At 38.9% G+C, this 14416-nt stretch overlaps 1 protein-coding gene across 1 annotated transcript; it reads right to left on the bottom strand.

The window, feature by feature from the left end:
• Positions 1-4110: 4110 nt before the first annotated feature.
• SPIC (Spi-C transcription factor (Spi-1/PU.1 related)) lies at positions 4111-12908 on the bottom strand. Its single transcript, XM_010193909.1, has 6 exons — positions 12865-12908; positions 11365-11392; positions 10631-10724; positions 8842-8954; positions 7793-7901; positions 4111-4638 (listed from the first exon to the last, which is right to left on the bottom strand). The coding sequence occupies exons 2-6, from the start codon at positions 11365-11367 to the stop codon at positions 4211-4213; spliced, it is 747 nt and encodes a 248-aa protein (XP_010192211.1). The 5' UTR covers positions 11368-11392; positions 12865-12908; the 3' UTR covers positions 4111-4210.
• Between the last annotated feature and the right edge of the window lie 1508 nt (positions 12909-14416).

Below are 14416 nucleotides of genomic sequence, written 5' to 3'. Positions count from 1 at the left end.
ATCTCATTAACCAAAAAAAAAAAAAAAAAAGAAAAAGAAAAAGAAAAAAGATTACATAGTTTGGTTTACATCTGAAATTCACCATACTTTTTAGGAAACAATCTATAGGACAGTTGCTTGCAAAAAGCCCACCACTGTTTGTAGTATATTCCATCCTTTTTATACTCACTAAGGATTGTTCCAATGGTAAACCCACATGTGCAGCTCTGTGATATGATAGGAGAAGATCTCAGCTTGTACAAAATAGGAACTGGTAACTGAATGCTCTCTATAAGGCAGCATCCATCTGCACTTAGGACAGCCTGACCCATCTGACACCAGAACGCACACCTGGTAAATGTCTGACAAGGTGAAGGCAGGTACTTGATGTGTGCTCAAAGTGCTACCAAATGGAAGAGTTTCACTGGAGTCAAATTCAAATAAAATGAAATAAAATCAAATATGTTATCAGCTGGAAGTCAAGAATCTCTCCTGCTTTTGGTCTGCTGAACAGGATATATCTCTATGTATGCAAATACAGCATAGAACAGGCAAGATGAGGTAGACAAAATATGTTTAAATGATTCTCTGGTCCTGCCTCATTCAGGGAGTCTGTAAGGCTGTTGATGTAATTCCGGTCTATAGGAATTCAGAAGTCTAAATCAGAAAGATCAGCTTTATTTCTTCTTCGTGAACCACCCTCAGTGGTTGGAAAATACTGCAGCTGCACTTATTTTGTAGAAGACACTGAGCTGCTGCTGTAAAACTGACTGTTGTCCAGGGTAGTCAACAAAGAGTTGTAGATCTGACGACATAATGTACCTGTTTTAATTTGTGGGTTTCACATCATCATCTCAGTCACGACATTTTTCTGTATCTGTCACAGCTGGAAACAGCCTGGTAATAACTTCAAAAGGAAAGGTGTTGCTTCTGCCCCATCTGCAGCACTGTTCACAAAGGTGAAAAAAGTTAAACATGGGAAAGAAAAAAAGAAAAACTAAAAGCGGCATGCAGAGAACAAATGACCTGAAGGCCTGCAATCGTCACAAATTCGGTGTGAAAAGCTGTCCATGAGTGCCATCTTGTGGACCCAAAGCCACCCCCCTGCCACAGAGGCAAAGCTCTTCCCAGCAAGGTGCAACCCCGCCTCATGCCATCCTGTCTCGTAGCACAGGAACCTTCCATCAGAGGACAGCGCTGAAGCTACAGCAGATATACAAGGCATGATACCCTACTTGAGCAGAAGAGAACCATGTACTGGGGAGAGGCACCAGCCCAACACTTCCATGGGACCCTCTGATCTTATCTGCCACATCCAAAGAGAAACCAGGCTGCAAAGTCGGCACAAGAGATGAGCAAGGAGACTGTCAAAATGTCTGGCTTCACCTGTGCAAGAGGATTTCTGCCATCCCTTCAGAGTCATACTTCCCTCTGAAAGGCTCATGTTCTCATTAAGTGCCTGAAGTATCATGAGGCATAGTATAAGTTACATGCAAGACTCCAGTATGGGACACCTTGCTTAGACTGGGGTATCCTTTAAAGTGGGGAACTGAGAGTGGGAGATGGAAGGACTCAAGCTTCTTTCCCCATCCCTAGGCCCTATCCCAGACTCTTCTGAAGCAAGATGCAGCCCCTAAGACAGAGATAAGTGTGTAATATAGGCAGATCGGTGGGCAGGCAGTCTGCTTTCTGGCCTGATTTGGCTACTGGGGGTAGGAGAAAAGGACACAGGAGAGAGAAAAAGGCAAATTTAGCAGTGGCAGCAATGGACCAGTTATCAAGAGTTACATAGACGGGTTAAAGCTGATGTCTTTAGAGCTTCCTTTCATGTTTCCCCGGGTGCTTGCCATCATCACATAGAATCATTGAATCATGGAATGGTTTGGGTTAGAAGCGGTCTTAAAGGTCATCTAGTGCCACCTCCCCCGCCATGCGTAGGGACACCTTCCGCTAGACCAGGTTGCCCAAAGCCCCATCCAATCTAGTCTTGAACACTTCCAGGGAGGGGCCATCCATATCTTCTCTGGGCAACCTGTGCCAGTGTCTCACCACCCTCACAGTAAAGATTTTCTTCCCAATATCTAGTCTAAATCTGCCCTCTTCCAGTTTGAAAACACTACCACTTGTTTTATCAGCACAGGCCCTGATAAAGAGTGGGTATCTTGTGTCCAAGTCTGTGCAGATGGGAGGGTGGAGATGCAACACAGAGGCTGATTATGATTCCATCATTTCTGCTTTGCTTGAATTTCCTTCAGTTCTTCTCACCCCTTATGCTCTTCTCTTTCAGCTCTGTACTCTTCTCCCAGCTGCAGCTGTAACATATCACCTGGTTACCAGTTTTATAGGAGGCAAATGCTAATGTTTATAACTTAAGTTAAAAAGGTAACAGAGAATATGAGTAAGTATTTATTTCCTTAACAAGTAGATCAGGCTGAGGAAAGTGAATCTAAACATATTGATAAGGTAAGCATTTTACACAAAGCAATCTCTAAACCTAGTTTAAGTTATCAGCCTTTTAAATAACATAAAGTCAAAATGTGGTGGGTGACAGATGTGGAGTAACTCAACTGCAGTTTCTTGGCAAATTTATGTATGTCATGACATTTGAAATGTTGTATTTACATATGTGCTCACAAAGGGAATGCATCACAACTGAAAGACCTCAGTCCTTTGTCAGAGTTAAACTCCCATTGCGTTCAGTGCTACAGCAGGATCCAGATTCAGTTCAATACGAGCAGAGGCACTCTTGTGTCTATTTTGTAGTAAAGTTTACATTTCACAGGACACTACACTCAGAACTGGCAACACAGTTATGACCTTCTTCTTTTGGCAGACACTAACTGACTTAAAATGTGGGTCTGTTTTTAGTGCTATTTAACATGCTTCAGATTTCTATGAGTACAAATTTGTCACCTTACCAAAGTGCTAACTCAAAACCTTGGATTTTGCTTGAGTGGCATGTGTTGCATTGTGTCTATTATAAAAAATTATATCCCTGTACAAGTAAGCAGGATTTAGGGCAAGGGATAACTATCAAAATCAGAGAATTTCATCAAACATATCACGCCATCACTTATACCTCTCCACAGAAATTAATTTTGTCTTTATTAATATCTAGGCCTGAATTCACTTGAAGCAAAATGCAGAACTTGGAATTGAATGCAGCTGAATGGAAGTATTTTGGCACAACAGCCAACTCATATGATGATACAAGTCGATCAGGAAACAGAAGTATAAGGAAAAAATACATTTGTAGGTATCATCCTGGCATAAGGGTCTAGTACTCTGTTTTTACCTAAATTTAGGCCTTCTTCCCCACGAAGAGGCTGTTTAAATCACTGAACCTTTCAACTACATTCCCACGTAGGAAAAGAACTAGAGGAGTAAAACTGTGTTTATATGTATAAAGTTGTAACTCCAAAAGAAGTTATAAATAACAAAGCTATGTTTGTTAGGTGAGTACAGACCTGCTGGATAAAAGTGAAGCTTCTCATATTAGTGGGGGAAGAACTGTAAATAACTTCATAAAAAGCATAATCCTTTACTAACCCTCTCATGGTATGGTCACTTTCCCAATGAGTCCACTGCCAACAGTGAAATGTGCACCTGGCAATCCCAATACCATATGTCAGGATCTGTGCTAAGATATGTTAATTTAAATGATTAATCATTAACAACTTGGCCAACAGGTGCACCTTCATGTGGACTCTATCAGCCAGCCAGGCATTCACTCAGAAGATGTCTCTTAATAAAGAACATTGATGAGAAAAGCAGACAGTAGCTTCATACAGTTGGCAAATCTCTTCCCTTTCTAATTCACGTACGCTCAACTGATAGGGAGTGCATGTGCTATGTTACAACAGCATCTAAATTCTGATTGGAAATGTTTAGGATATGCATAAAACTTCCAATGAGTGTAATCAGGATGGGATCTTTGATGTCCACTAAGACAGAAGCTTTGGTCTTGATCTTGGATATACCAGCTTGAGTCTGAAGTAATTCCTCTGATTAACGTCACGGAGAATAGAACGTGCCCTACAGCTGCTGGTTTTCTTCAGTAGTCAATGATTCTTTAACTTCAAAAGGAATAAAACTAGGCCAACAGTATTTTTAAAACCCTCCTCTTCGTGTGTTTGTATGATATCTTAAAGGAAAAGCTATGTACAGAGAAGAGTTGCTGTGCTGGAAAGTATTACGAGCTAACAAAGACCTGTTTATGTGAAAGATATGTCTAGCTGTTAGCATGCTGTAAGGCATAACCATTGCTGTACATGTAATTATTGTAATTGATCCAGTCGTCTGCACACTGACATTCTTGATTGGATGGAATGTACGGATGATAAACTGTTTCTTTTCCCAAGAAATAAGATGGAGCGAGTCTCTGTAAAACGACAGCACTGAACTGGTATGTCAGCTTCCTTCGAATTTTAATGATTTCACCTGTTCTTCCATAATTCCTCAGTGCTCTGGCCATTTTCTGGTATGTCATGATCTTGCGGTTTCCCTTTCTTTCTCCCCACAACTCTGCAAGTTTCTCCTTGTTTTTGGAGACAAACTGGAAGACACCATTGGGCTTATCAACCCATTGGATGCAGTTTGCCATAGCTGGATCATACAGAGACTCATGGAGGTACTCAAACAGTCGAAGTTTTTTTCTACCTATTAAGAAATAAAGTACAAAAAGTCAGAACAGAACTCATACTTGTCTTAAAAGATGAGCAGTTGTCTTTTTCCTGGAAAGGATCTTACAGGCAAAAGCATAGGCAAACCTAATATCCTGGCACAAATTAAAAGATCAGTGTAAACTACTCAACAGAAGACCAGCAACAGCAAATGGGATGATAGCTCTGAAACATGTACAGATCTGTGGTGATAGAAAGGGATTTGGTCATTAGAGTTTCAAGAGTAGGTTATTTGGGGAGCATGAATAATATCAGGTGACTTCACTGTGTGGTAGGTCTTGGAAGCCACTTTTAGCAGTCTTCAGAAACATGCTGTGCAGGTGCATGGTCAAGGGACCCACTGCAAGGAAATTACATCCTCAGACAGTTCAGCAAAGAGGTCCTGGAGGGCCAATGGGAATGTTTTTGAATAAATGTTTTCTCTGATTAATCAAAACTCAAATATTTTGAGAAGACTCAGTTTTTTCAGGTTTGTTTCAGGGATGTTTTGGGGATGCAAGGTAGTCTCTGATATAAGAGAGTAAGTGGGTGAGTGGGAAGAGTAAGCTAGTTTTGAACCATAAACTTCACCTAGTCAATAAGGAGCTAGACCTTCTGGCGCACTGTAGTTTTCTAAAAATGTGCAGAAGTGTCAACTTGCATTCCAAATCAGAAAAAGCAAGATCAGTAGTGCAGTATTTGTCAGTTAACTAAGTGCTTCTCCCCACAAGCTCAGCTCTCAAACTTAAATTTACTAGTGAGGTTTATTTAGTTTCACTTAGGTCTTGTGGATCTCTCTCTCTGAAGTACTTCTAGTTCCCTTCACAAAGCCAAGGTTGACCAAGAAGCTGTCATAAGGAGGAAGAATTTAAGATTATGAGACAAAGAGGAACATTTTGCAAAAAGGAGTCTATGCAGAACGGCTTCCACTTTAACCAAAGTGGAAACAAGCAGCTGCACCTAAAGTTCATAAAGTCTTGCCTTGCACAGCTATTTTAAACTAGGAACAGGGGAAAAGTGACAGTTGCTAAGGAACACTGAGGTCAAGCCAAGACATCTGTTAGGGATGACAGTAATTCTGCATCTGGTGGTAAAGAAAGAGGAGAGAAGTGACAGTCAGACTAGGAAGAAGAAGAGCCTGAAATCAGAGGTACTTTCCAAAAAATTAATAAAGTTCCATCATCTAAATAAAAATTGGCCTGTGACTAGAAGTATGTATTCTTCTAGAAATACATACAGTATTACCAAGATGAGAAGCTTAAAGCAAACTGGCGAAGGACACTGCCTGGTCACAGTAAACACTTCTTAGTGGGTGACCTCCTTAGATCCCCTCCAACACAAATTATACTACAAACCTATGAACCTATGGTAGAACAAATAAGATCGGAGAAAATCTGCAAATTACTGTACTGGAAAACAATAGTGCAGCCATGTCTGCAGCAGCATCTGATTTCATGCTCTTTGTCCTCTTAGTTAAGCTGTCATTTCTGCCCAAGCTTTTATTTCTAGACACATTGCCTCTAGCTGATCTCTTAATTGCTTTTATGTGTTAGCGCAGCTATGTTTCTGGAGCCCAGCTGTTATCTCCAAAGTGCTACACAATGTGGGTGCACCAGGTTGAGCTGCACCTCATTGTGTAAACTAGTGGTATTCATTACCAGACCCTAAACTTCAGTTTAAGCTAGCAGGCTGGTGTCTGCAGGTTTCTTATGTGGTCACTGGAGAGAGGCAGGTTCCTCCAGAAGGTGTTTCAGGTGTTTCAGGTGTTTCAATGGATTGGTTTTCTGTGCCAGATTGTCCCAAAGCAGACCAATTCCCTCTAGGTATGTCTAATTCAGATGCATTTCTGAAGTACCTCTCGACTGTCTCCACTCACCAAGCTTTAGCTCAGATCAAGGAATGGCCTTGACATGCATGAACTGCACTCCTTTCAGAGGAAACCTAACACAAAGATGCTTTCCAGAAGCATATCTAAGTCATTGCAGCTTTCAGAACTTGTGACCGGCCTAGAGATTTTTCTAAATAAACCCTTAGAAAACACTTTAAACACAGACTTTGGGTCCTTGGTACTGATTGTTTCATCTACAGATCTATCCCTAAAGGGCCACACTACTTGCTAGTGTACAGAAAACCTCTCATGTATCAAAAAGAAGCCAAGAGGACTAAATTTACTTAGATATAGTGGAAAAAGTCCCCCAGATCACAGTTTCTGGCAGGAATATTGCCATAGACACAAAGAAACCCATAAGAGGACACAAAATAAACCTATAAGAATAGTCAGTCATTCTGAAAATGTATGTAGTGTGGCCTTCTGGAAAAGAAAATCGATAATAATGTAACAGAAATAGGAAATAGGAAATTAAGTTCAACAGAGCAGTAATAACCGAGCGTAGATTCAGATGCCAACATGTAAAACTCCCTAATGCAACACTTAGAACACTTAGAAAAGCAAGATTCTGATTGAAAAGTTTTCAATGATGAATTTCAAGTACTAGAAGTACAGAAGTTAAAAGGAGAGGGTACTCTTCCCATAATCCCAAGATATTTGCAGTAGTAGTAGTAGTAGTAGTAGTAGTAGTAGCTATTAAGCAAAAGAAACCACAGTGTTCAGCATCAATGGGAACAGATGATACCAGAAACTGACACCATGTGGTTAAAGTTGAGAGAAGGGGGATTTCAAAAAGCAGCAAAAAGAAGGAAGCTACTCAGAAAGGCCCCATGGTCAAAAGAAGGTACAGCAGCTCACAGTGGAAGCTGTGGAAATCTCATCTAGCAGAGTCATAGAAAGGATACTGAGTCCCAAACGAAAACCAAAGAATGAATGCAATAAACAAATGAAATACTGTAATGACCAATGTCACCTGACATATTCTTTACAAAATAGATATCCATTCAAGTAAAGTCAACCAAAAGGAGCACAAAATTAGCTATAAAAATGCACACTGGGAGTGACAAAAGCCTGACCTTATCAGATTTAGCAGATAGGAATTGAACACTATCTGTTGTATTCTAGTTACTATTAATTGTTAACTTATTTTTCCCGTTAAAAGTAAAAAAAAAAATAATTAGGAAAAAGAGAAAGCATGATTTGGCAAGAGATTTTTTTTTAAAGTAACATAATGTACATATCAAGATACACTCTTTCTGCGCACCTTTCCCTGCTTTTGGCTGGCCAGCAGCAGCATGCATCGCCTGGCTTTCTGGAGTATTCTGCAGCGCATGGTAGACAGTCTCATCTGCATAAAAATCCGCTGTGCTGTTCTTCAAGAATTAAGACAACCAAGAGTTACTAATAGAGTCCATTCTCTGAGGAAAAAATGAACTTATAGTAGTTAATTGTCTGAAGCCTTCAAAATGCAACCTTTCATCACCTCGCCCATGGAAGACCTTTCTCAGCCACAAAGGCATGCAGTGTGCTATACCAGTAACAAGCAGCACTCATTTATGTCCAATGGGAGGGACTGCCCACCAGAGGAGAAATAAAGAGAGAAAACAGAGCAATTGCCTCGCTCTGGACCTTCTGGAAACAGAGGAGGAACAGCAGACTCTGCTTCCAGAGTTACTGAAGGACAAGGTTCACCTGGACAGTGGCCTCTACAGACTCTGTAGTTCCTGTGTCACCTTGTCGCTAATCTGCTGGTTGAAAATGGGCTTCTGTGGAATCGATTTACCTGAAATTATCTCCCCCGCAGTATTCATTTTCCATCACTGCTGCAGGCCATGCTCCCAGTGCTTTTAAGAATGAATATGGACTCTGCAGGCTGAAGATGAGCTCAGAGTCTAGATAATGCTGGTCTTTTCAGCATTCTTAAAGCAAACCACTGTTGAAGAACTCAAAGGCATGGTACATTCTTGCAGCAGCAGAAGCTATGCAAAGGTTGGAAAAAAAAGTAGTTGCTCTCTGCCTGTTCCTGCGTATAGACAGAAGCCCTTTTCCCTGTTGTACTAGTAGATTTGTTTGTTAGTTTTCATGTTACATGATGAATCACAGAAGAGCACAAGAGGCAAACAGCTAAGATGACTCCTACAAGGAGACTATTAAACATGTTTTGCAAATATTTCTTAAGGCAGTTTCATCTGAACCATACCTAGCCAGACTGAATTACTGTTAGAGTTAGCGTCATGATTTGTATTAGAAATCACACATGGGCAGCCAATTTTCCATTTATATCCGACTGTTATTAGTAATCAGTTCACTCACAATCACACTTCTCCAGCTATACCCTTGGTCCTCTGTAGATGGTGCTGCAGAGTAGCTGGGACTCGCCCGGAGGTGGTGGTGATGGTTGATCACAGTCAGGCAATTTTTATAACCTGAGAATTAGGAGGATGGAGCAAAAACTGAGTGAGTAAAAGTGAGAGAAGAAGGAAAAAAAACCCAATGGCAAACAATCTAACATGCTGCTGGGTCTCTCAAAAAGCATTATCCTATGACTGCCATCTAGATAATAAACTCTCTGGAGCCAAGATGTTTCATATCAGCAGATCATCCAAGATAATCTGTACTGTTGCTGCTAATCACATCCTTAGGCTGGTTTTGCTTGCCTTCACGATGAAAAGCAGTATTTGTTAAGATAAAATGTCAGGTGTTTCATAGTATTATGAAATAGTTCAGTTAATAGAAAAAGAAGGGTCCAACATATCACCAAACATAGCGAATGGGAATTAGAGACTACTATAATACATGCATTAGAAAATAAAAGGAAAAGTCCCTCAGTTCTTCTGCAGGTCTTTAGTACAATGCAGGTAAGAGTCTCCAATTGTGAATGAAGTGAAGGGGAATCAGAGCATCTGCAGTGTCTGACAGAACAACATGGGAGGAACCAAGGCCATAGGATGTTTAATGGAAGCAGAGGAGAGCACTGGACTGAGGCACTGGGAATAAATTATGCGCTGCAGGTGGTCAGAAGATTTTGGAGGGTATCTTTACTGCAAGTGGAAATGTGGGTGCAGCCGTGGGACATACTGAATACTGTGTTGCAAGTGTTTAATACCTCTCTCCACTAGCCTTAACAACAGATACAGGCAAGAACACTGCAAATAATTATATATAGTGGGTCCTTCAACATGTATAAATTACCAGTGCAGTGGAGCCAAAAATTTATTAACAACAGCTGAAGATATGGCCCAATTGGTCTTATTTGAATTTTGGTATATAATAGATAATATGTAAACAAACTACATAGTATGAAATGCATTTCACAGAGAAGACAGTAGATATTTTGTTATGGACTTAGAAGGTTTGTGATGTAGCTTCCTATTTCCTTTTCCTTCTATTTCTATTTACAATGTAAAAAGACCAAACACAGATTTATAATTTTATAGTGATTTAATTGCCAAAACCTCTCCTAAACTGGAACAATTTACAGCTTCCCTGTATTTTAAGTTTTGTAAAGTAGAAAACTCTTGAAGCCAAGAAAAACAGATTTCTAATAATTATCCAGACTCAAACTATCATTTCTGCATTAAAAATATTTTAAATTTATATTTTCATGCTAAGAAAACCCCAAATTGTAGTAATTAATTTCACCTGTTGGATTCTTGTGGCATTTGCTGGGATTTTTCTGGTTTGGTTTTTCTTTTTCACTGGAATTAATTGTTATATGAGTTTACTCACAGCATAAAAGAAGGACATTTTTCAGTTTAAACAATAAAACTGGAAAATGGCTGTTGCACTATGTTCATATATCCTCTCATTACAGGAAATTTGAGCTCAATACCCCTAGGCTAGTACAGGGGGAGAAGGTAGAGGGAAACTGCTCAACAATTTCCCTGTGCTGTGACATGGAAGATGCACGCCACACTGGGCAGTACTAATGGAGAGGTGGAAACCCTCCAAATATTCTTCTCCCTTCCCATCCTCCCAGCATACCCCTCTGGTGTCCATTAATCTGCCTCTGAGGAATTACTCTCCCACCTATGTGCTTCAGGATGTACGCTCCTGTAAGAATACAAAGTGGTAAAGGAAATGGAATAATGATCTTTTTTACCTGGTGAATACTGCATTTCTCTGTCAGAGTGCTGCTGCAGTACTTCTAGCGCATCTTCAAAAGCCTGGCCCAGTATGTCTTGGTCAGGAAAACTCTGCAAGAACATTTTTCTATCAGGAGCCAGAAAAGACCAGGCTGGTTCTTTCAACATGGTCAGTCGGAAAATCCCAAATAAATACAGTGAATATATAGAATATACATATATCATGCCATCCTCCTGGAATATGTATTTTGCAGGCACTTAGGCGTTACTGTAATCACTTACTGTTATGAGAAAGTTCTCGCTCCTTTGAGAAGTCTCTTTGAGGTCAGCGGGACAACTCACACGGGTAACATTACTCACTCGTGTGAATGTTTCAAGGTTCATTTCCTTAATTTGCAGCAAAAGTTTACATAAAGGGTGTTACTGCTATTGGAGTGTTTTATAGTATATAATCTGGAGGTATGTATCACTTGTGTAACATGATTTATGGAGACAAAGTTATCACTCAATAACATTGACAGGACAAAAATTATTACACACAAGTTATGAAGTGGTTATGCAGAGAAAATGCTCTACTATGCCAGTATAGGAAACCAAGTGTGGATTTTCAGAAAACTGTTTATTATCATTTTAGAACACTTTGTCCTAAAAAGCTAAGAAATCCCCCAAAATGTGAGTTTGCCTAAGAGTTTTCTGTAGAATAGTTGAATCACTCAGTAATGAAAAGAGAATAAAGGCATTATAGACTTACCATTATTTAGATATAAAAAACTTGAATCCTGTTTAAAATAAACAATATTTTAAAAATTGTATATGTCAAAATAAACAATTATTTCAGTATACATAAAACTAACTAAATGAAATAACTCCATATTATTTCCAGTGAGGAAATAAAACATATTTAATAACAAAGAGAAAAGTAATTTAGGATTAGAAAGTGTCATTTTAATGACATTTAAAACTTGCAACATTGTATTTTTAAAATTTATATTTCTTTATTAAAGTTTCCGTTTTCACGAATACTATAACTTTTATGTATTATCCACATCATTGTAAACATATTTTTTAAAGACATTATGAAATAAAAATGTGTTACTGCTGACATTCTGTCTTAGCACAACTACCAATTTCCCTAAGAAAATACTGTCATGAAATGAACACAAGTGTTAAAGTCCCTTTGGTTTGCAGGAATAGTTAAAACAAGCTTAGGGTTTTTTCATAATGTAGATTAGCATACGGCTGTATATGAATATACATGAACTCTCAGAATAATTGTGAGTTCCAAAACCAAATGTGATTGTATAATAAACCGTGAAAATAAACATATTTTCAGCCAGTTTGAAAGGAATTAGACTTTATATATAACATTAATCAGAAACAATTCCATACCTTCTCTTTTTTATTTGTTATATTTGTTAAAGATTACAATAATCAAATTTTGTTGACTTGCAAGTTTATTCCTGTTCTCATTTACATTATTATTTCAAAATTGTAAATATAATAATCAAGACATCAGTATTTTACTCATTAAAGACTTGATTACAATCTCTTGAAAATACTGGACATTTTGGCAGTGATTTCAGCAGATGCGAGATTGGTCTCTGTGTGATGTCTTGAAATGCAAAGGAGCAACAAGATACATAAATGTAAATGACAACAAAATTTATCCAGGACTCACTGTGAATGTTCTAGTCTGGCAATTATGCCTCACATAACTATGTTATGAAGTGCTGTCAAAATTTGTAGAAGTTTTTTTTTTAAGTCTTGATGACTAAACATATATGGTAAAATCCTGGTGATTCAGTAAATTGACCTCACTGACACGGATGGGATTTTTCTCTTTGACTTTAGTGCAGCAAGTATTTTGGTAAACTAATCGGATTTTATTTTAAAACCAGAATGGGCCATATTAATCCTTTAGCTGCAATGGTGGCCACAGATTATTGGAATATAGACCTGTAGAAAGTAAAGACATGAATTTCCTTTGTAAAGATCCTCACGTAATGTTCCCCTAATTTTAAGTAATGCACTTTCCTTAAGTGACTTTTTTGTAACCTGAATTCTGAACTGTTACTTGGTAACCTTGACCGAACATCTACAGTCACTGTTGATACCTTTCAAAGCCTAAAAAGGTGCATATATCGGCAAGGTATTGTTGAATGGTCATGCCATTTATGCAGCTGAATTCATACCAGAAAAGAAAAAGTCACCTTAAGTAAGTTTTTTAAAAAAATAAATTCTGAACACTTACCTAGAATTTCAGCTCCACACACAACACAAAAATCTGTCTGGTTTCACTAACAAGTTCCCACAGCAATGGGCTGGCAAAGGGGCTGCATTAAATAGCTGATTTTAGGGAAGTGTTTTGGCTAGGGATTTTTTTGAAAGTGAAGGTATAGCACACTGCTAGCATGGCCTTTCATTCTGCACAAAAGAAGGATGATATATACAGATATAAAATAAAATTAAGTGTTTTAAGTATTGTCAAAGAAATGTAGATTCTAGGCACTGGGAGATATTCCTTTTGGCTACAGCACATTTTAACAAAGCTTTCACTGGTATGGTTTGTCTAAAGCAAAATCCCTTATTAGTCCCCTATTGACTGCAGTGGACCTTCAGGTTTTAGCTGAACCTCCTAGTTAGCCTACTGTAAGAAGCAGACCAAACTAGTCCGCAAAATTTTTGAGTTTTTTTGAGGAATTTTTTTGGAGAAATTTTGAGTTTGAGGGAATTTCAGAACTCTGCTTCAAAGATCGTGTTTGTAGGCTGGGCCCAGCTCAACAGCATTCACTAAAGCATTCAGTACAGAGTTAGACAAGCTGTAGTTGCTGATTTGCCACATAGCTTCTGAGCAGATACAAGCCATGATGTTGCATCCTACGGGATCACAACTCTATGTTTCTCAGTACTAAACTTCTTATTGCTGACATAACCTATTCTGTGCTGTAGCTCTTTGCAGCCAAGTCTTTCAGAGACACATTTCACAAAATTTCCTCAGCATTTGCCATGAAACTGCTGTAAAATAGTAATTACCTCTTACAGTATTTATTTATCTATACTCTCTCAATCAATAACCCATAGTCAAGAACTAGCCTGGCTATGAATGCTGAATGGAAGCAATTTGAAGCCAATATTAGTATCAACCACTATCTTCCGGTTTCAGATGCAAGCTGCCTTTTCAAAATTTGTACCACAAAGTTTCAGAATATGTATTTTTTCAAAAAATATATTAATACACGTACGTAGGTTTTTTGAACTACACTGAACTACAAGTTCCATTTTGGATCACTTCTCTGGCATGACTTCGGCTTATAAAGGAAAATTAACCCACAACTGTGCTCTTAAAACATCAAAATGTGGCTCAGCACTGGTTTTCAGGCCCAAATACAGTTGCACAGTTAACTTCCTTTCCATATACAGTTAATTTTCTTTTGCAATGTGGAAAAGCATAGATGTCATGGTTCAGTTCTTTCCTGAAGTAAAAATATGTATAAGTTTTAAAATTATGAATGAGCTTCAAGATCCCTCCTGGGTTCCTTCCCAATAAATTATGTGCTAATAGGCCTTCTGATGATGCAAACTGACCTGCCTACTCCTACATTTCTACCTGAAGCTTAGCAGTTACTGTTCTTCTCTCCTGTGCTCCCCAGTTATCCTGGCCAAGGAGCTGCAAGGGTGGCCCCTGCAGAGGAGGTTGTCCTGTGCTGGTCCCAGCTGACTTCAGCTGGTTCTGCAACAGACCAACCATGTGCCAATACAGAGCCCATCAGCCACATGTGTCGTGACTGAGGAAAGGGCAGAAA

This window comes from Mesitornis unicolor, unplaced genomic scaffold (genome assembly GCF_000695765.1).
Source record: "Mesitornis unicolor isolate BGI_N332 unplaced genomic scaffold, ASM69576v1 scaffold16461, whole genome shotgun sequence".
NCBI classification, from domain to species: Eukaryota; Metazoa; Chordata; class Aves; order Mesitornithiformes; family Mesitornithidae; genus Mesitornis; species Mesitornis unicolor.
Note: the sequence above shows the minus strand (reverse complement) of the source record. Positions and strands in the feature narration are given on the sequence as shown.